General features: G+C 43.6%; 2 protein-coding genes across 12 annotated transcripts in view; both read right to left on the reverse strand.

Moving 5' to 3' along the window:
* Positions 1-23,610, reverse strand: part of LOC146982592 (C-reactive protein-like) — a 468,648-nt gene that overhangs the window by 297,814 nt on the left and 147,224 nt on the right. The window lies entirely within an intron of this gene.
* Positions 1-23,610, reverse strand: part of LOC146982597 (RNA binding protein fox-1 homolog 3-like) — a 248,542-nt gene that overhangs the window by 85,774 nt on the left and 139,158 nt on the right. Inside the window, exon 1 of one of the 11 annotated variants that reach the window (XM_085783646.1) lies at positions 1,557-1,961. The exons of 7 other annotated variants lie outside the window; for them this stretch is intronic. In XM_085783646.1, the coding sequence (XP_085639772.1) occupies positions 1,557-1,682 (126 nt within the window). In that variant the 5' untranslated portion in view covers positions 1,683-1,961. Of the gene's footprint in view, positions 1-1,556; positions 1,979-23,610 lie in introns of those variants that run through there. 3 more of the 11 variants (XM_085783643.1, XM_085783639.1, XM_085783642.1) reach the window with 3 other exon arrangements.

The following is a 23,610-nucleotide window of genomic DNA, read 5'->3' on the forward strand; positions in this document are numbered from 1 at the left end:
CCTCCATCACTGCAGTAACACACACTGTTTACTGCAACACATGCTGCCAGTAGTAAAAACAGAATTGGACGCTCGACCCCCCCCCCACCTCCTCCACCACCACAACCTCCACCCTCCTCCCAGCCCCCACCCCACTATCATCCCAGCACTAACAGCACTCCCGTCCCCAACTCGCTGAATTAAAACATGTGAATAATTCAGCAGCTAGACAGGCTCACGGTCTCTTAAGAGTCACCTTGTTGTTGATTTTTCACCTCGCCTCAGAAAATTGCAGTCTTCAGGTTTCACAAAACAAGGGGATCAGTGACAGAATCAATTTAAAAAGAAGGACCAAAAAAAAAAAAGAAAAACAACCAACAAAAAAAAAAGAAAATCAATGTTAATTTGCAGAGATATGTAATTATTCAAAGTGTTGTCACTTGGCCGTGATTACCATGAGAAAAATGAAGGTGGAGTGGAGAGGGTGAGGAGCTCGCTGTGGGCCTTCTGATGAACCAGAGCAAATTCTCACGGTTAAATGAGGAAGTTTTAACGACAGGATGAAAAGTAAGTGTGTGTGTGTGTGTTTCATGTTTTCACTATGTTGAATATCCTTAAATCGCAGGAATATCACGACAATAATGAGACGACAAAAATCAGCCAAGGATGGAGATGAAATGATGGAGAAATTGAAAAATCTTCACCAGATATTTTAGAGACAGTTTCACGTTTGTTTACACGTCGTCACAACAGTGAAAACACACCGACACACTCCTGTGTAGGTTTATAAATCCTAAAGCTTTAACATCCATAACATTTAGGACCTTAAATTGAACTGAATTTAAATTTTTTGGGGACCTTGTTTTGTAAATTCAGATCCAGGCCGGGGTCAGATTAGGTAACACTACAAACACACACACACACACACACACACACACACACACACACACACGCACACACAGCAATAGAAAAATATCTGCATCAATTTTACAGAAACAGCTACAGAAAGAGTTAAAAAACCCTTTTGCAATTTAAAAAAAAAAAGCTGAGATGAAGAAGTAGTGTCTTAGAAGTTGTTGTTTTTTTTTCATCCTCAAAAACACACCTGACTGTAAAGAGTCCAGCAGCAGAGAAGTGATAGGGAAACACGAGCACAGCAAACTGACCGAGAAAACATTTTTCCAAGCAACAATGAGTCATGAGGCAGCTGATGTACACAAACACTGCGTGGTCCCATCGTCACACGAGTCGCTGCTTTAATTTCATTCAAAGAGGGAGGAGGGGGGAGGAGAGGAGGAGGGGGAGAGGAGAGTTGAGAGGGTACATTTAAGAGGTATAACCCCCCCTCAATACAAGAAGCAGGGTGAGAGGGTCAAGGGTTAGGAGAAGGAAGGAAGGAAGGGGGTGAAAGTGCTCGGTCAACGGCACAAAGCGGAGCGCGATGCCATCACGTGCAAGTCGAGTCGAGGAGCGCGCGGAGGAATGAAAGGCATGGAGGGTGGAGAGAGAGAGAAGGAGAGAGAGAGAAGAGAGGGAGCGCGGGGGCGACAAAAGCGAGCTTTCGGTTTCAGTCTTACCTCGGGCAGGTAGAGGAAGGCAGGGGGACACTGGAGCGAGTGAGGTAGCATCCCGGAGCCGGAGAGCAGCAGGCAGCCGGAGTTGGCCATGGAGCTCAGCGTGGGGTGACGGGATGCTTTGCGCATTTAGCAGGGAGATCCTTTCGCTCTACTCTCTTTCTTCCTCTCTCTCTCTCTCTGGCTCGCTCGCTCCCACTCACTCTCTCTCTTTCTCACTCTCTCTCTGGATCCCCTCCTTTCTTCTTCTTCTTCCTCCTCTTGCCTTTTAAATTTCCCCTTTTGCTGGATTTTTGCGTCTCTATTGAAGATGTAGCAGGAAGGCGAGCGGCGCGCAGCAGACAATGTGCATGTTCCACCTTTATCACTATTGCACTCTCTCTCTCTTTCTCTCTCTCCCTCCCTCTCTCTTTTTAGGTCTCTCCCTCCCTCTCTCTCTCTCGCTCTCTCTCTCTCACTCACTCACTATCCCTGGCGCGACTCTGTTTACTTTGAGCGTGATAAAAGCCAACATAAGCATTCAGACACAGAAGGGGAGGTTCTGTGCAAGCCGAGGAGGAGGGGTTGTAGAGCCGGGGTTGGGTGGGTTATAGGGTGGGGGTTTTTAAAAGAGGTGGTGATGGTGGTGGTGGTAGCATTTGGGGGCGGAGGGTGGATGGGGTGGGGGTAGAAGGGGGGTGGGGGGTGTACAGAAGTCCCCGGTGGATTCATACATCAAACGGGACCGGGCTGAATAACAGAGGGGATGTGAATGACATTAGAACAGCTGATCCTGGGCATTAGCACCTCCTGGGACACTGCATGCTGCCTTTTAATTGCAGCCCCCCCACCCTGCAAACACATACATGAACACACGGTGGCCAGTACCACCTCTCTCCCTCTCTCTCCTCCGCCTGTGTGTGTGCTCAAGGACACGTACTGTACAGCATGTATAGCAGAGATATCAGTGAAGCCAGGGGAAAATGCATTTATTACCAAAAAAAAAAGAAAAAACAGGCTGTTATTAGGCCCAGTCGTGACATCCTTCTTCATCTGCTCTTGCATCTACTGAGCTGTAAATATGCATCCATCCAAGCATGTGCTGCAGAGCACGCTAAACTGTACAAGAAAAACAACTCACAACTTCCTTTTAATGTATCTCCTTGATTGATTCTGTTTGATTCGGCTTTAAAAGGGGAAGCAGGCAGCAGAGAATGCACATGATGTATTTGTTACATCATGGCTGCCAGTTGCTTATGAAAAAAAACTCACATTAGCTTCAAATTGCAGGAAAACGCAAGAAATTTATCCAAAAGTTTTCTTCTTAATCTCCATGTCTCAGCATGAAGCAAAGCGACGAGGTGCAGGTTCTTGTGTGTGTTCTCTTGGTTTTGTGATTCTACACAACCTCAATGAGTCAAGATTTAATTTCTTAAACTCGCTCATTTGCATCTGAGTGCTTTGCAGCCTGTACAGAACATGACGCTCTGTATTTTTTACATCATTGAGTACGAGGCTTTGACCTGCCACCAAAAAAAAAGAAGAAGGAATTAAAGGCGACGGATGAGTGAGCCAGTCAGTTCACTCTTTGGTCTTTAGAGGATGATCGTTATCTCTTGGATGGTGTTTCCACATTCTGAATTGCAGTCGACGTCTCAGATTGTCTTCAGCGATTCAAATAGATCTGGCTCGTTGATGGCTTTTTCAACAACAACAACAACAACAACAACAACAACAACCAAGACAATCAGAGCTCTGTAGGCAGGATTAAGAACAGGGATGTTATCTTCCTGTGCCAGAGCCAGAATAATGGCAACAGAAAAAAAAAAAAAAATTGCCACAAAAAAATGGCGACAAAACGAGCCTGATGCAGCTGCACAGGGTGTTTAAGTCAGATTTAAGGCTCAACTGTGCCTCAGTGGGCCGCATGGAGACTAACCAAACATTTGTGAAGCTTGTTTATTTTAACTGTATGGATTTAGAGTATAATGGCTTGTACAAACCTTCCTCCTGGAGAGATGAGTTAACCAATCAGCTGTGGCCTGTCACTCTTATCTTAACCTCGATTTTTACATAAGAAATAATTCTGAAACCAGCTCATATGTGAAACATTAAATCTGCTCCTAGCAGGTGCTACCACAGCCTGTGTGAAAATGACATTTACAGAACGGATATGTCAGATGCTACTGATTGGTTTAGGGAGGGAACAAAAAACACAATACGTCCTAAACAGAAAACGAAGATAGAGCTCAAATTCTGCCAGGCTGCAAAACGATACACAGGTTACTCAAAAGATTTAGTTTTACTTGTCTTGTCAAGTGCAACTTGTGTCACCTTCTGAGTTCAGAGCTTCGACCACAATGACAATAATGACGGGGCCCTGCTGTGGGAGACGCAGCACGACCACAGAGAGAATTAAGTCGCTCTGGGACACTCCCTCTGCAGATTAAATAATTCCAGTCAAGCGTCGGGGGGACGGCCGACCCGTAATTACACATTCATACTTTGTATTTCATGAACTCCGCAGTAAGAACCCGGCTAATAAAACATCACTAATTCAAATAAATGCTCGGCTCCACCGGCAGCCATCTTTATTGCCAGTGTGTGCAGTGTTGTTCCCCCCAGATAAATCGTCCTGACTGTTTGATGCAAACACCAGCCATCACAGACATGTGACGCAGGGCTGAGGCTGAGCGCTTTGGCGTTGCCCGCTAAAGATGGGAATCCGTCTTCCTGTCTCTCTCCTCTGTGTGTTTTCCTGTCTCTCGCTCTTTTGCTCTCCCTTTTCGCTCTGTTAATAATTCAAATGAGCACTGCCAGATCACTCCCTTCAAAGGGAGTTGCTGGAATGTTCTCAACAGTGCCTTTTCCCTTTTTGTCATGTGAAATCAAAGCCCTCAAACGCAGTGGAGATATCCTCAGTTACCTCCCCACAATGCTTTGCTGCCAATTAAAGAAAGATCAACAACTGTCATTGAAAAAAAACAGGCTCAGAGTTGATCACCAAACGAGAGAAAAAACGTGATCCTAATCATCATCATCATCATCGTCATCATCAGTTTAGTCAGTGTCGGCCTTTGTCTTCCTCTGTTTCTTCCTCGCGGCGCAATCACCACATCGCTGTGGCTGCTGGGTAATAATCAGCATAATCATTATTACCACAATCACCATCATCATCACTGTCACTGTCGACTCTGTCACGTCTGTCTTGTGAGCGCCGCGTCGCTGTCCTGCTACAGCACGGGATTTAACCTCCGAGGCAGGACTTTAATGTGTTTTGATTGTCACTGACTGACTCTGCATGTATGTGTGTGTTTGTATGTGTGTGTGTGTGTGGCTTTGTGCAGGTGTGCGCACATTTGTGTCGAGCCTCCTTCTCTGAGATTCAGCTGATTTGAGGCATTACAAGCCTTTAAATCCGGTTTTAATCTCCTCTCAGAAAACATCCACTAAACACATCCGTCTTTGTGTGTGGAGACGCAGCTCCGGCGTGACAGAAGATGTGGAGTGGTTCGTCTTTTGAGCCAGTTGAGTGTTATTTTAATGTGCTCCTCAAAACAAAAAAAAACACACACACACACAAAAAAAGAAAAAGGCTTGAAAGCAGCAGTTCTAGCAGTAAAAAGCCATCACATGCACTGGGAGCTCAGTCAGCAATAATCAAAGGCAATACAAGCAGCGGCTAATGGGGCCCAAACGATCGGCGGTGCATTCCTGTTCTCCACTGTTTATCGTATGACCGCTGATCAATATAGCGCACTCGCACTAATCATCATAAGAGATGACTGTTTATTTCCCTTAACTCCCATCACACTGACAGTGGAAGAAGAAATATTCAGATCCTTAACTTAAGTAAGAGCAGCAATCACACAACAGTGTGTACAATGATCCATCCGAGCTACAGACGTCTGCTGGTAGACGTTGATATGTGAACATACGAGAGAGAGCAGCTCGCTCCTGCTCTGCTGTTGAGGTACGAGAGGGAAATCAAAATATATATCGAAATAAAGTGCTGCCAAACCTCAGCATCGTTTATTAAATCACTAAGCAATGTATTTGAAATTATTTTTCATGGCACAGTAGCTAGCTAAATGCTGCATAAGAGTTAGCCTATTGTAAGAGGATAGATTTGGTTGCAGACAGTGCTAAGGTCCAGTAATATATAACAGCATTATTATTATTTCTACTGATCCAGTGTAGTTAAGGTTGTAACTGACAAGGAGCTAATGTTAAGCACCCAAATACTGTTAAAAAGTTTAATCTATAATATATAAAACACTGACAATGAGGTTGAACTTTAAACCCCATGAATAAAGCTTTTCAGCCAAGGCTGTTATTCCTCCAGTAACGCCCCCAAACAAACCCCAAACAAAAAAAAAAGGTTTTTGTGCTTCTATCGCTTGGATTTGTCATGTTTCATTCCACCGCTGAATCATATTTCCTGTGAATTTCACTTCTGAAGCTCCACCACTTCCTCACAGCCAGGAATAAAACTCTAGTGGGGACATATTGAGGGTTTACTTGTTGCCTAAAGGTATAGTGAAATTTAAATATAGTGAATCTAAATTGAGAGAAGTCTATATACAGTTATACAGAAGGATAAGGTACGACTAGAGTACCTCAGGTTGCTAAACTCTCCCTGAATTCCACCGAAACCCACAGAGGACACGCGCTCAGTGTGCAGTTAAAAGTAAAAAGTTAAAAAAAAGTACAGTATTTCCCTCTGGGATTGAGTGTGATATAAGGATGGAGTAGTGGGAGATGACAAGTACGACAAGATGGTGCAGTAGTAGGAGTAGATGTACTCTGTTACTTGCCACAGCTGCACTGTTCGCTTCACTATGGACACAGCTCCCCCATCAGGACCACCGGAGTTTGAACAACACAAACATGCATGAATGAGGATTATGCAACATTATATATACAACACAGATACACAAACTTTGCCGATATGTATGAAAGTAAATATGGAACTCGCACTCGGCCATTAGTCACAGTGTGGAGTATAATTAGCTCATCTGAGCCACTGATGTGATCAGCGCTTGTAGAAGAGTTGTAGAAGAGATTGTGGAGTCTAGAGGGGAGCTGTTCGGTTCCCCCAGCTCCCCTCCCACCCCCCATCCCCACTGGACACACAGCCAAGACCTCTGGAGATGCTCTCAGAAGAAAACAAAGCAGCAGTGTTTGGTGCTGGTGGATTCTGTTGAGAAGCGGCGAGGCCTTTGGAGGGGCACCCTTGAAGTGCCCCTCTCTGACAAGGCTTCCTCATTATCTGGCATCTCCAGAGTGCCAGCCAACCCCACTGCAGAAGAGGGGGCACGAGGACGCCTGGATCAGCCGGCCCTGGGGGTAGTCAAAGAGGGGCGGGTTGTGCTCTCACTAAAGGTCCACTGATTACATCTCAGGCCCAGAGCTTCAGGGATCCCCGTTAATTAAAGGTTGTGTCATATCTGTTAGAGATAACAAACCTATGTAGCTCATCTCTCTTTTTTTTTTTTTTTCAAATCAGGGAGTCCATTTTAAAGTCGCTCCCCCGCTTCCCCCACCTCCTCCCTCCTCTTTGATATCCGCGCTTTCCGGCATCATGTCAGGTTGCAGGCTCGGTCTGCATTCAAGGCTGACCAGCTTTCTGCACCCGGCGGAGAGGGTTCCTGTTTAACCTGCCCTCACCCATCTCAGCGTGCCAGCGGTGCTGTGGAGGCATCAGGGATCCTTTGTCTGGAGGCATAATTAAAGCTCTCGTTCATTATTTCTTCACTTTGAGCGCAGATCTGAGTAATTAGGAGGCAGTACCACAGGGGGGGCAGAAGATTTCATGGCAGCGCATAGACACACGAGGAAAAAAACACGCACACAATCGCACATGCCTGCGCTCATAAAATCTAGAAGAAAGTGTGCCTGAAGACACACACACACACAGGGAAGGGAGAAAAAAAAGCACTTGTTCAATCTTAGCACCAAATGAGCCGCATTCATCTCCCACCTATCTTTGGATGCCAATATCTGGCACCGAGTGAAGCATGCTTTTTCTTCCCTCAAAGCTGTCATGTACTAATACATTGATTAAAAATTTTGATTAAATGGACAGTTAAGGGAGGAACTGCAAGAGTGATCTGCGATCCATGCCTCAATTGGACGTGAGGAGAGGATGTGGAGCCCTGGATTTTGCTGCGTTTGGAGCTCAGGCACTTGCTTCTCTAATGGATTTTGAAACAGAGCTTGGCTTTTATATGGTGTCATTCATCCTCATATGTTTTCGCCTGCCGCGTCTCACAATCACTGCTTCTTTATGGCAAACTAATGCACCCAGTGCTAAGATCAGCAGGTTGGCTCTGGCCATCGCTCACTGAGCCCCGGCCAGATATTAGGACGTTTCAAAAGCTTCCATCGGAGGAGGCAGAGCAGAAGCCGAGGGGCACTGACTCTGCCTCCCACACCGTCATATATCAACCCTCCATGCCACACCGTCTACACGCACAACACACACACATGCACACACACTGCTCCTCCTGCTGCTTTGACAAGAAAGGAAAGGAGGGGGGGGGGGGGGTGATGGAGCTTTATGGCGGTGACAGTCAGCGTCAATACATCGAGCGTTTTACCACCCTCTTTTCCAAAGGTCTGGCTGGCTCGCGGTTAAGGCCAGGGGGTGTGTGATCGTCCTAGGTGGTGGGTGGAAGACAGGGAAGGGGTTTTTGTCGAGGCATGGTGGGAGACAACAAACGAGGGGGGGAGGAGGCAGCAGAGGAGGAGGAGGAGGGGTGCGATGGCTCATGCCCTGTTAGCCCTCTAGGCCGAGAGAGGCTATGATAGAGAGAGAGCTGACAGGGCAGAGGGACGGCCAAGCATGGAAATCACATCAGATCAATGATGAAAAATTCAGTGGCGGCGAGAGTCGCTCTTGGGGACGATGTCACATGGTGCATGTAAGCGTGTGACTGCTGGATGTATATGGAGAGGCTAATGTGTCACCCAGCAAATATGCATTTGCCCATTTTGTCTTCTCGGGGTGGAGCGGTCGGGTAGAAACGAGCTTAATATCAGGAAGTAAATAAATACAGACGAACAAAAGGGCATGTTTGCAGAGCTGTACTTGTATAGCGGTATTTAAAATTACAAGCTGGTCTCTCGGGGCTGGCAAGCATTATTTTTCTATCTCTAAAAACCCACAGCTTGAAAAAAAGAAAATCACCACCTACATGATAAGAACATGTCAGAATCATCTCTGTGAAGTCTTGGCACTGGCGTTGTTGTCACAAAACTACCACCAGCACTATATATCTTTATGTTTCCACAGGAAGAGTGGGCAGTGCATGGGGCTGCAGTGAACTACTGAACAACAGCCAAGTCAAATCTTTTACAAGGTTTTAGCTACGTTTTCTCATGACTTTTTCATAGACACGTCCCTTTTTGCCCTGCGTTGATCTTCCTGTCAGGTAGAGTTAGGTAATCCAGTGATATGTAGTAGGTCTGATACAGAGGAGATTCCCTGTAATATTCCTATAGTTGTAAATCCTGATGGCACGTATGGATTTGCAGAATTTCTTGCTAGAAAAATAAACTCAGTACGCCTTATATGTGCAACTGGAAAGTGAGTAAACCACATCCAAACCACAAGACACACTGAAAACCATAATGTGGTTTGTTTGGCTTTAGACAAAGCTTCACCACAGAGGATTTCTTCTTCACTGTGTCAAAGTACCTCGATTTGTGAGGGTTTTAATTTACTGAATCAAAGTGATACTCAGCTGAATTTTCCCCAAATTAAAGTTCTGTGTGATAAACTGGTGTATATGTCATATTGCATGATGAACCTTTATTGATATTGCTGCCCATTCCCAAACTGGGTGCACGTTCTTATGTTGGTGATTATCTTGATTGCTTAGCCTGGGTATATGTACCCATGCTGCCTTGCACGCAATGTTTTTCGCTCTGCAAGTCAGCCTGGAAACCATGGACCCAAGGGGGCAGCAAGATGATGAAGACACACCGAAGTGACTTTGTTGATAGCTTGTCGATCCAACATGGCGGCAGACGCTTCACCTTTTGATGCAGCGTTAGAAAGTGTTTTAAGTAGTTTAGACCGCAAGTTTATTTTGAAAAAAGAGCAACGTTTAGCGTTTTTTCTTCATCAGATTTCTGTCGCTCTACATACGTCATCGGGTATGATTGATACGATTGGCTATAAGCTACGTACAGACGCATTTGATAGACATTTGTAGCGCCCAATAAACAGCTCTGGGCTTTTGTAAACCACGCCTCAAATACGAAAAAATGAGATGAGGTCTGGTGTTAGCCAGGCTATTAATTGCTATGGGTTACTCCACTTTTGCCTTAATGCTAAACCTAATATCAAGATTTGAAACTATAAAACTATAATTATACCTGTAGGAATGACCCCTGACATATATATATATATATACACAGCAACTCCGATCGATCATTTCCTTCATTTTTACAACCTAGAAGTACAACAACACACATACACGCGCAGCCGAGCAGTATTGTAATCTATGCTAAGTTTAGTGCCAATCAATAAGTCAGGCCAGTGTTCTCAGATCCGGTCCTCAGGGTCCAGAGTATTGCCGCTCCTCTGCTCTGCCACCTAGTTAATTGCATTCCCCTGTTGTCCCAGGCTTAAATCAGTCCCTCATTCAACATCCCGAGTGGATGCTACCTGGCAGCCGTGACAACCGGCCGTGCTCCAAGACTCTCAGTACCGAAGAGTGAAGATACCTGACATGACAGGACGTGGCCGCTTGACAGACACATTACACATATCAGGTGCTCTTTATGGCCAAAATGTCCCACAATTCAAATCTATCCGAAGCAATCATTCTCCGAATCTACCACCCCGGTGCATTTCAGGTTTCATTGACGTTCTGTACAAAGAAGCAACCCTGACCATAATGGCTGCAGCCCAGAGCGAAGTCAATTACATAGATTGGTGCGGTGACATAAAGTGTATTCCATTTGGGAGCAGATTGGTCACACCCAGTAATGTTCCCTTCCAGCAGGCATACCTTTGACCATTACTCCAAACAGGCAGTTGGGGAACCAGAGACCTATTTCCCACAACTGTGACTGCCGGTGTGTCTCCCAGAGGGGTCAGGGGTTCACACTGCAGCTACCATGCTCTCATATTTAGCAGCGGCAGGTGAGAAATGGTACATCAATACCGCCAGACGCACGGGGGCCGCGCCGGCCTCCAACACACACACATCACATCAGAAAGAAAACGACAGCCTGGGCAAGCGAGGTGTTAGGAAATGAGGGAGTGTGTAGCCGTGTAACCATTAGCATCAAACACACCTTGACTACTTCTGATGAATGTGTAGTAGTTGGATTTTAAAACATTATTAGTGTCATCACAGTCATTAGTCAGCGGGACTGGTTGCCTCAGATTCAAACGGTTCATTTTTTATCCGCCTTAAAACTACATTTCCTATTACTGGTCACCAGAGGGATGATCCCAGTTTTCTCTCAGCCATCTTCCTGGTTCACTTTAACATTAAAGGGATAGTTCAACATTTGCCATCATCGCTATAGTCATAGCAGCAGGTTTGTTACCTTTAATTGTTGGTGCAAGCTATTTAATGGGATTTCTTGGTTTCCCTCATCAAACTCATCAAATACACACAATCCAACAACTCCAAAATGCTCTGGTGGACAAGTTGTGACTTGCACATTCACCACGCTATGAGATAATAACGGACCGTTACCAGACTGAGTTTAGAGGTAAATTCATGCAAAACCGCTGATGCGCGTTGCCTTCAGGGACAGTTTTTCAGCAAGCAGTCTCTGCATTTGCCTCTAAAACAACTCTGTCTCGTACCGTTCTCTTATTATCTCATAGCGTGGTGAATGTGCAGGTCACAACTTGTCCACCAGAGCGTTTTGGAGTTGTTGGATTGTGTATTTGATGAGTTTGATGAGGGAAACCAAGAAATCCCATGAGCCTCTGTAGCGTAGCTCTGAGCAGCTCGCGGCTCTGCTCTGCCGTTCTAAAAATAGCTTGCACCGACAAATAAAGGTAACAAACCTACTCCTAAAACTATAGGGATTATGGCAATGGGCCAATTTGCCAAAATGTTGAACTATCCCTTTAAAGGAAGAAATACCAAACATTCCTTGGTTCCTGTTGATGAGTTGAACACTTTACTTTGATTGTTTTAAAAGGAATCAACAGATGAACAGTCATCAATTGCAGCCCACTCCTTCCAGCATCTGCATCAATCGATCAAATCTAATCAATCTACAAAAATCTAAACCAATGACTCACAGTGTTAAGAAGCAGCAAGGTGATAGTTTCATAAACGCTCTTGAGCACATCTTCAACCATTATGAAATGGCAGAGCGGTGGTATTCACACACTGAATTCAGTATTTTATGGATAGTTTAAGGGCTCATCAAGGTCTTGCCCCCTAACTCCATCTATGACCATATAACCCCCCCGCCCCCGCGCACCCCACCCACGTTAGCTTCAGGACATTTTTCATGCAGAGCTGCCAAAGTCCTAAAGGTGACTGAGCTTTTCCACCAGAGCCTGGAGGCTGCGGACGCTGCAGCGGCTAAATCAATGGCTTCCTTGGAATCGCCTCTCTAATACCATTTGTTTCCCAAAAAAAAAGCTTTTTCATAAATCTCACTGTTGAATGTTTTATGTAGCATATTTTTTTTCTATCAGTGTCTTTTTTGTTACGACGCCTGTTTGGTAAAAGCCTGTGTTTTGAGAAGTGCTACTTAAATAGAGGCTCTAAATATAAAGTGTGTGTGGGTGTGTGCCTCTGTCCCACTCCTAGTGTGTTTCCCTCTCAGTGTTTGTTGTGTTTGTATCTCTGTTGGTGTGTCTCTGGCTGTAAATGTGTTTTGTGTGTGGACACCTGCCAGCCTATAAAAACCTCCTGTGTAGCATGAAGTGCCCGGAGCGTCTGCTGTTGTTACCTAAGATCCAACCCTGCCCTCTGACCACATCACCGGCAGCAAACAACAACGACCCTGCCACCTCCTGCATTCTTGCCATTCCACCACCACCACCACCATCATAACGTAGCTTCGGGGACTCTTGCACTGACACAGATTTTCCACGGACATCTGCCCTGGAACGATGGCGGCTCGAAGAGAAAGAGTTTAAGAAAATCCGCCCAAAGGAGGTGGAAGAAATGTGAGTGTAATATCTCTGAGTGTGGGAGTCATGAATGTAATATACTGAAGCAAAAAATGCTGTGATCCCTGCTCAATATTTTAAAAGATGTCTGGTTTTAATGCCGCCTTTTTTTTTGAGGGCATAATATCAGTGGTTCCAATGGAAAATGTTAAAGTGTCAAACTCTGCCAGGCACATATCTGCGAGGAAGAAAATTACATATATACACGTGAAGGTGTCATAGAGCCAAATGTTTAAGCACAGCCCCCTCTGCGAGAGGGATTGTTTTTCCTGGTCATGCATGTCCATTGTGATCAGTCATGCTCATGTTGCTGTATTACTTCCTGTGATGCTCGCTCGCTCTTTCCCTAATGCTTCTTTTTCTCCAGTCTCTAAATGCTATCTGTCAGTAGGTGTTGCAGGACTGATAGAGGCTCGTCTGTTGCCTTTCTCATTACAGCGGGAGAGACAAAACCCGGTGAGCGCGGTAACCTTTCATGGAGACAGAGGGAGGGAGGCATCCACACAGAGCCAGCACCTCCGTCTACTTGACATAACCCTATTACCGCTTCCTTAATTTGTCCCGCCGTGACAACTCGCAGCCAAAGAAACAGTTAAAAGAATGAGTGAACAAAAGCTGCATTGCATTATGGGGGTGGGTGGAGGAAGGAAGGGAGGGAGTTGTTGAGCGTTGAAGACAATGGGGAGGCAGAGCTGATGCATCAGCCATATTGGATCATTTCTAAAACGCCACACATTATCCGGAGGTGGGCCGCCGACATACTCCACTTAACTGATCGCTCTCTTGTTGCCACGGAAGCGGCTTCTTTTTGTTGAAGAAATCTCGCCGTTCACGATTTAACTTCTAAAAAGGTGCAGGAGGCTTAAAGACGCCGCCGCCGCTGCCGCGCTGATCAACTTCCACTTAATCAAAAGAATTTGTCAACAGTTTACATGAGCGGGTTCACAAAGCTCCAAAACGGCGATAATGTTTTATTCTGTTTGGCCTTGTTTCCCCTTCAAGAACGTCGACTTTTTGTTAAACGCAATAATGTTTCTTCCCTCATTTAATATTTACAAACACCAAGGTTCTGAAAAAGCCTTCAGCGCTTCCTCTTTGTTTCCTAAATCTGTTTGTACAAAATATGATCAAAGCTTGCGCGCAGACCGAGTGTTACCTCAACATGGAAATGGCAACACCTCAGAAATAACTAAATGACTGGCAAAATGAGTAACAGCTTCAAAATGGCTGATAATAATAAGAGCCGCTGAAGTACGAGCTCAGAGGAAGTGCCAGACACTCAGACAAATGTGACACTAAATCCTGCATTTGGCACATCCCAAGTAAACAAAAGTGTTGATAAAAGGAAGCCAAAGCAATCTTCTTTTGTGTGCAAAATTTAGAAAAAAAAAAAAAAAAAAGGGTCTTCCTTTCTTTCTTCCTCTGTGCCAACCCGACGTTTCAGCTCGTGCACCTCACTATGAGAGTCTCAACTCAAAGACACTCACAGTTTCTCTCTGATCACACACAACTGGCTCCAACTAATGAGCTGTAATGTTTCAAACTAATGTCTCTTGTAATAATCTGTATGATAAACTGATCTCACTAAAGACTGAATTAATCTAAATACAGATTATTATTATTATATATTATTCCATTATATAATATTTCAATGAACAGTAACGAAACCCATGTACACTGTTTAATATTTCCACCCCTTTACTTCTTTCACCACCACATCAACCTGGAACCATGCTCAACTAAAAGCTGACACTTCCTCTGTATTTATCTTAAACCACTGGTGCAGTCAGTCTGTTATAAAACATTAAAGAAGCTACCAAATTAGGGTTTCTAATCACAAAACATATGATCATCCTACACAACAGCATGTTTATAGATTAAACTACAGACCCTGCATATAAAGCAGGTAAAATTACCCCCCCCCCCTGGACCTGCTACAATGTAAAAAAAAAAAAATGCTTTCGAGAATTTAATGCATCAGAAATACTAATCCAATAATCCAAATATCATGATATAATTCCATTCAATGAATAGTTTTACATTTAAAGCTTAAAGGATAAGGATGGCACTCTCCTTTGTTTTTCTTTACTGTCCACAAATCCCTGGAAAATACTAAAACCAGTAATGTGTCAGTCCGTCTCTCAGCTCAGAACTTCCTGTTTTCCCTCCTCTGTCTGTGGCTCATTGGTTCCTACTGAAGATGTAAATCTGTAAAAATCAGTTTGCATCTATGGAGTTTCCTTTTTTAATGACTATAATTACCTGGAACAGATGGTCACTGTAGTTTTTCTAGTCGGAGACCATCTTGAGTGGTGAGTTAATATGTTTAGTTGTAATTAATTTGGCACTCAGTGTGTTTTTATTCTTGGTAATGAAGTAATGCGAGCAGTGCAACAGTGATGTATTTTTAAAGTTCATCTTGTGGCATTGATTCAGCTCCAGACACTATGTATAGTAAGTTAAATATAGTTGTTGTTTTTTTGTGAAAAATCCATTTCATGGCCTCAAAATTGCTTGGATCTACACCTTGGCCTGTGATCATGCAAATTAGCTCCACCTCTGAGCCCACCCACCCTACTTACTACTGACTACAACACTAATAGCAAGTGTTAATAGTGCTTTAGTAGTAAGGAGTGGGAGTAATTCAGGCATAGGCTACATGTTCAGAGCGACTCGATCAGGGTTCGCTACAAGTCACTGTATTAGAGAGGTAATGTATTATATGCATCACTCTCTCTACATCATTAGTAATGTAATGATAATAGCTAACACAAGCCTTCAGCTATATATGTCATCAAACAGCTAATAATGTGTTGCTAATGTTAAATAAACCTGAATCCCCACCATCACCGGCTCTGACTTAGCCACTTTAGCTAAATGAGTGATGTCACAGCTGAAGCGACTACTACTACATCGTTTCACAGCAGTTCAAAGGTGTTTCTGTCTGTTTATCTCACATGTCTTGTGTCATATGAAAACAAAATCACAGTATATGGACATGTTAACAGGGTAAAGAACATTGGAGCTGTTTGTGGCTCAGAGGAACAGGATTATCATCTGGCTGGAGAGGATTTAGACACAGTATATGTTTGTGTTGGTTTTGTTATGTGCATGGGATTTGTTGAGAATAACAAAAAGAGAACTTTTTACTTTTAATGGAGCACTTCTACACTGCCGTATTCCTACTCTCTCTTAAGTAAAGGAGGTGAATGTGTCTCCCACCACAGTGTTTTATGTATCTAGTAGCAGTAGCAGGGTTTTTTTTATGTGGGAGAGAAACAAAAACCTGGGTAGTAGAATACTTAAAAACGACCTCTGTGGCTAAACAGACAGAGAAAAAAAAAGACTTTTTGTGCACTGGAGATAAACTTCCTCCTCTTCAAGCCTGGACTCCAGCGAGCACCTGTTTTGCAAGCAGACTGTCATGTTTGGGAGAAGCCTAAAGTAGAGAGACACTACATAAAAGTGCTGTTTAGAGGATATTGGAGAGTGTGCGTGTCTACCACAGTGAACGGGGGCCCAGCTCGCCTCAGCGTTGGCGACCCTCATGGTTCGGGCTGATCTCTCTCTCTCTCTCTGGCCTCTGATCTGGGCTGCAGCGGTGGCAGCCACGGGTTCAACACCTGAGCGCGGGAGCTGTCTATGTAGAGAGATTAAAGGGCCCGTATCGATCCACAAGAGCTCATGCATTTTGCATGAGGGAGACATTGTCAAAGAGGCGTCTCAGATTAAAAAAAATAGCAGAGAGAGAGTTCTAGAAAATATGCTGAACTCTGTGAAAAATCTTAATGTTGAAGTGTTATGCATGTAAACTCCCCTTTATATATTGGATTGTCCATGAACTCTCATCGACCCGAGATATTACTCGTTTTTCATTTCTTCTCCCCCATGCACCCCACCACGCCATCGTCTCCTTCTTCTTCTCCGCCTTCATTCTTTTTTTTCTTTTTTGAGGTTGTAATGTTGAAGTCAGATTGTAAAAAAAAAAAACAAGCCTCCCGAAAAAAGAAAAGAAAAAGAAAAACTGGCAGCCAGAGAGTGTCTAATGGCGGCAGTGAGTCCGTTGGAGAATTCTCAAGTAGAGTGTGAATTATTTAGAACGTGTGGCTAGTGTGCAGAGCATGAAGCCACCCCGCCCGGCAACCGCCAGGCAAGAGTGGCCCAGAGATTTCAGTGCGCAACAAACATTCACCTCGTCTGAGGTCTTTATTTTGTCCTGATCGCCGTCAGAGTGGTGGAGGAGGAGTGAGAGCTTGGGGAGAGGTCGGGCTTAAAGGAAGAGGGACGGATGCACGGAGAGGAGAAAAGGAAAAAAAAGATAAAAAAGAAATGTTTTCTTTTCTGCTTTTTGCACAAAACATTAATTCGTGTGTGTCTGCCAAAACAGAAAGAAGAAGAACTCACTTTGACCCATTTACAGCTCCCATGATGCAACTGATTATTCATCATCAACATTTCATGCAGGTCATCATGCATGTTTAAAGGCACGCCACTGTACTGTACTGAAGACCCCCCCTCTCTCCTTCATCACCAACGCTCCCCTCACAGTCTGAGAGCCCCTCAGAGCCTCCTTATCCCGCAAGCACATGTCAATCTCACCTGAACGACCCCCGATAACAAGACAAAAGCAATCAATCTCTGATATTGGCCGGGTGGGAGAGTCGGGGGATAACACAGACACTATCAGCGAACACCAACAAAGACGGAGATTTTCTGCGCGAGGATGATTAGAAACACGGCGGCTGCTGTGACACGCTGATCTGCGGCAGTTAAACAGAGGCGGCTGTCATCGCTGGCAAATGATGACGCCGAGCACCGATAGAGGAGATGGGATCTAGGTGTGTGTGCGAGTGTGTGTGAGAGAGAGAGAGGATCACAAGGGTTGTGTTGATGCAAAACACAGCAATGCTTAGACTTAGACACACACAGGCAGGGCCACACACATGGAAACATCCAGACGAGTCAATAAAAAAACACAAACATACACTGTACTGTAGCTTTCTATGAGCTCAGCAATTAGGTCCAACCTGTTCAGGCTTCTCACTGTTCAAACTCAGTTTCCTACACTACATGTCCTGATGAACCAAGAATAAACAGAAATAAAGTGTGAGATCACTGTGCAACCCAGCAGGAGAGAGAAGTCAGCGATGCTCTGGGCTTTTAAACAAAGATTTAATTCACTTAAAAATATCGAATGATTAGATGAAAAGTCCACAGACATAAAACTGACTGAAGGTTCTCCCAGACTGTTTTTACTGCTGCTGTGGTCAGCAACCTGACAGTTATCACGCTGACTCTGGACAGATGCTGCCTCACGTCTGAGCTGCATCTAATGATTGTTTACACTAGCATTTTTTTTTTCTTTTTGGATTAACCTGTTATACTTCATTAACAAAATGATAAGATGATGAAAATGAATTCATCAAACAGAAGCAAAATTATTTCAGCTGAGTTGGTGTAAACTTGGCTGGTGCATGCTGGGGGTTTTCCTGCAGTATATATACTTTCATGTCTTACATATACAACAATATAAATGTATTAATGGGTTTTACGTCCGCCCACCCTTGAACCAGCCAGAGATCCTCTGGTTAGGGTCCAGCAAGAAAACTAGAAGAGACGAGGCCCAGTAAAGTTTAACAGAACCTGCCAGAGGAGATCACTTCCCTGTTTTATCTCAAACTAGCTTTTATCGTACAATGTTAAAATCTTTTTAATTTCATTTACTTTACTGTGTCAACCACAGTCTAACTGCTTTAATAACATAACTGTACGACAACAGCCAAAGTGTGGATCAGTGCAGTGGATCAGGCCTCAGAGTAAAAACACTTGTAGAAATGCATCAACAGATAAAATCACACTTTTACCCATGTGTCTGATGCACTGCTGGTGCATGATGGGAGTTTTCCTACAAACCCACCTCAACCATACAGTGTAAGTGCTGTTTCGATTGAGAAATTGCACTGTTCACCCTCCTCCACCACCAGCTTCATCTCACCTGTGCTGTGATGTATAGTATAAGGATGAATAAATAATTTACTGCTCTCAGTCTATATGTGAAAAACATCAAATCCTCACTTTTACACCAGGATACTGTGGGGAATGTTGTATTTTTTCTTTCTTTTTTCTTCTCTGCGCAGAGTGACGTAAAACGGTTCATCGATCACCGGCCGCCTTATCGATTCATATCGTCTGCGTTGATTCCAGAGTTTAGTCGAACAGTTTCAGCAAAAATATGTATCAAAAGGAGCCAGATTAACACCTGCCTTGGACTAAAACAGCCATATAGGCTCATGCACATGCACGGCAGCAGACTGGCTGCACATGCAGGTTATGTGAGGGTAATTTTCCAACATCAAAAATCAAAGCATTTAAGTAGATTGTACACAAGCACGTCTCGGAAGCTTGATCTTACTAATCTACAAATGGCTTCTTGTTATTAAACTGCTAATTCAGAGGATTAAAGGATCCATGAGAACACAATCCCCTTTACTTCCTTTCCAGGGTATGCTGAAGGTGGCTTAAATATTAATTAAGCACACACACACACTGACACATGTTCGCCCATATGCACACACACACACATATATTGCAGCAGAGTATATACAGTACTCGCTCTGCTCACGACTAAGTTTGAATATCTGGGAGTTTCCTTCTTTCTTTGTCTCATTTTGTCAAGCAGCTCCTCCTTTTTTTTTCTTTCTCTAAACTCTCACGTCACAAACACACACACACTCACACCGAGAGAGCTTGACACTAACACACACATACACACACACACATACACAGTGCCTATTTTCATATCGCAGACAACCATATCTTACTGATTAATTCCTTTCATTCTTTTTTTAGGATGCTCAGTGCTGTCATCTCGGCGCTCCTCTCCTCTCACATCCTCCAAAAATCCTTATTTGACTTTTTTTTTTTTTTTTTTTTTTTGTGGTGCCACACTGGTTCAGGATGAGGGAATAAACTCTGGTTGCAGTGCACAGTGCTCGTGTGTCAGGAGATCTCATAGGCTTACGCAACCATATATAGTAAGAACACACCTGTATGTTTTCTTTTTTTTTTTTTTTTTTTGTGTGATTTGCTTTGTGGCTTCCCTCCTGTTGTATTTTCAGCTTGTTCCAGACATGTTGCGTTCAGATTACAGCTCATTGTGGATTCATAAAAGCATGTTATGTGGAGGATCTAAAGTGTAGCCACAAGATTTCTATCGTCCCTCCAATCGGAAAACACAACATTTCCATTTTGGAGAGCAGAAACAATCTAAATCATTTTTATTGTACTATATCTCTAAACATAAAAAGGACCCCGGCTAAAAAATGTGCTCATTCCGTGAGCCAAGGATACGCCAGCTCCTTCCTAAAGTCCTGTAAATTGTTTGAGTTTCTTTTTTTTTCTGATTAATACCTTGTTTCCACATTTTTCAAACAGCAGAGATCTCATTTTTTGATTGAATCCGTTATATATAGCACATTATACATTATATATAGTACATTAAGACTGACACTAATAATACATTTTGACATGCTTGTCTTGCTGAAGCTGCACAAACCGCTGATAATGTGGCTTTACACGGTGTATCGCTGCAGCCGCATTAAATGAGAAGTTAAATTATGAACCAATCTATTTCTGATTTTAACAACATCCTCCTACGACACATTATTTTAAGTGTTCCTGTAAAAAAAAAAAGAAGAAGAAAAAAAGAAAGAAGAAGAAGCCATTATGAATATAAAACATCTCAAATTATTGTAATATCCTGATGAAAAGGAAAAGTTCATCTCATCCAATCCCTCCTGGTCTTAAAAAGAGACAGTAAATTGACATCAAGTGTCAACCGTGTAAAAGTCAAAGAGTCAAATCTGCGCCATAGCCCTGAGAGAATGTACCGGGGGGTGGGTGGTGGGGGGGTTGAGGGGGCGGCATGAAAAACTACTCACAGCAGATCACATTACCTGCCTTTTTCACTGAAATAAGCAGTGTAATTTATCCTGACCTTTTTAGATTACTATGAATGTGCTGTCTGTGTAATTTTAACTGAAGTCCTCAGCAGCTTTTCGCTGGTCTGGAAACAGCGGCTATGAAACCCGAGGAGGCGGCGGCTGATGGGATCAGTGGGGCTGATGCCACCAAAATACAGCCATGATACAATAGCAAACAAATACTGAGGGAGACGCCTGACATTCGCAGCTATTAACACACGTCGAGGAAAATCGCTTTGCTCCATCATCATCATCGTGGTCGTTGTCATCGTCGGATTCACCTTCAGAGTGTGTTGTTGTAGTTGAGACTGATTCCTCACCTCCTCCACTGACAGCTAATAACAAAAGAAGAAGCCTGTTTTAGCTGTGACAAGTGTTTCAGGATTAGAATTTCATTCCTAATGGGTTCTCTGGTAACGGTTTAATTCACTACCTATGCGATATCAATTCCATTATAATCTCATTAAGCTATTGCACACTGAGGTGATTTCGAATGAATGTGAAACAGCCAACCGTACGCTCCCCTCTAATTGAGCAATACTTTTTATTCATTATTATTGCCCATTATTAAATTAATGAACTTAATGGACTTATTTTCCAAATTGCAAAGACCCCTGGCAACATGTTTTTAATTCCATTAGCAGACATATTGAATTAAAAAAAAAAGAAAAAAGAAAAAGAAGAGAGAGATACACAGAGGTGTGTGGGGCAATTAGCCTACTGCTGTGCCAGATCATCAGTGGCACAGCCCCCCCTCTCCCACCCCCGCCTCTCTCTCTCTCTCACTAGCAGGAGTTTGTCCATCTTGTCCTGGCTCTGTGGTGACAGCGCTCACCTTCACACACACACTTCACAAACTTCAAATGTCACGTTTTGTGCTTTAAATGTGACAAACAGACCCTTTAACCTCCAATCTGTGCCCCCCCCTCCCCTCTCTCCTTTGATATTAAGACGCACTGTACATGACACGGCAACATATTTGAATATTGTGTTGTAAGCCGAACTAAACATAACCTGAATAATATATGAAATAGATTTTCTGAAATGAGATCTTTTCAGTAACCAGAGGCCGCCACGCAAAATTGCCCAGAAGATGAAAGGATCTGCATAACTGAACGGCCGATCGATACGTCTCAAACTAAAATGGCAAGTCCTGATAAGGTTATTGAATTTTCTTCTTAATTAAAAAGCATACTACTCCGCTCTCTGTCAAATACCACGGTATCGCTGATGATGATGAGGAGAGGGGGAGAGAGGGGAGAGAGGGGAGAGAGGGGAGAGAGGGGAGAGAGGGGAGCGAGGTCCTTGTTTATTTTTGTTCATCGCCATTTGAAAATACAGCAGCGGCGGCGTTGACACGTCATCAATCAGCGCGGCGGAGAAATTTCTTTTCTGTTTGTCTCTGTCATGTCTCTGGATTAAGCTGTCACAGAAGCTCTCAAACCCCAAGCGATGACATTCATATGGATATTAATTCTTATTACATGTCATTCATCAGCTCTAAAACTATCAGTGTTATTTATTTTATGCTCATGCGACATCATTTTCCATTTAATGTTTTCTTTTTTTCACCAAAGGGAGAAAAAAAAGTCTGATATTTTCCTTTAAAAAAAGAAAAAAACAGAAGAAGATGCACCATCATCACCACCACTAACAACAACAACAACAACAGCAACACTAACATGTGGATTATGTAACGTGCAAGACATTGCATCCGTTTTGTTTAATGTAAACGTCCAGAAGTGGCCCGCTCTCTTCCCATATTCAAGTCATGAAAATGCATAATTTAAAAGAGCTGAGACCAAGCTGTTCCTCGGCGGTGCAGAGTGAGCGCTGCATCGTATCAATGCGAACATCAGTGGAGAGAAAACTCTGCTCCCTGGAGAGGATGCCATTACATTCAATCGTCAACCGCTGGATAAAACTCATTTCACTCTGCAGTGTCTGAATGGCTCTATACATTCTGCAGAGGCCACGATGTGATAGCACAGCATGTCAGAACCGCACTAAAGGGGCTTTTAAAGCAGGTTAGAGCGCTGAACAAAAGCCACCGCACAAAGCCACAGAGCACTGGGGCAGAACGGTGGAGGGGAGGCGCCGCCGCCCGCCACAGCTGACCGTCCTCACACAGCCTGAAGGACCCCGGCGTAAACAAACAGCGCACAGAGTCGCCGCTCGTTGGGAGGTCCAAGCCAAGTTGTTGACAACAAGATAATGTCAGCTTCTATTTTTAGACGAGTGGAAGCGTCTTCTGGTGAAGTGAGCCTGCTTTAAATATTAATTCCTTGTCTCTATTTAGCACTATCTCTATGCACCTGAACAGCAGATTGAAGAAGAAAAAACTATTTACAGCCAGGATTCGACTGGATAACAAGATAAAAATAAACTGTTTCTCTCTGTTTATTTATCTACAAGTCACATGTCGTAGTTTCCAGCAGGTTTTGGCGTAGTGTGGGGTAATAGTTTGATTTCTTGAAGTTACTTGTCTCGTCTGCACCCTGTGTCTATAAGTATTAAACATCGGTATGTTAACGCACAGGAAGTCACATAAAAATAGTGCACAAAGCTCCTACAGTATCACATGAGGTGAGCTGGTTATATATATTAGTGTGGACACGGGGTTTTATTTAGTACCTGACAGTGATGGCGCCTCTGCAGCCATTTTGTGAGCGGTCCACTAGTTTTCACCAAGTGGGGGATTCTGTATCTGTCAGAAATTCTCAACATCTCCGACTCAAAATTACAACTATTAGGTCGACATGGACACTTCCTCCAACTCTGCTGCACATAATATGAAGTGAATGCTGCACGTTGGTGGGACAGCACTATGACAAAAATATATATCTAGAAAAAAAAGTTCTTCTACACCTGTTTAAAATATATATTATTATTATTTCTATTATTATTATGTGGGTTACACTTACGGTTT

This window comes from Trachurus japonicus, chromosome 8, assembly GCF_045865225.1.
Source record: "Trachurus japonicus isolate A0001 chromosome 8, Traja_1.0".
Taxonomy (NCBI): Eukaryota; Metazoa; Chordata; class Actinopteri; order Carangiformes; family Carangidae; genus Trachurus; species Trachurus japonicus.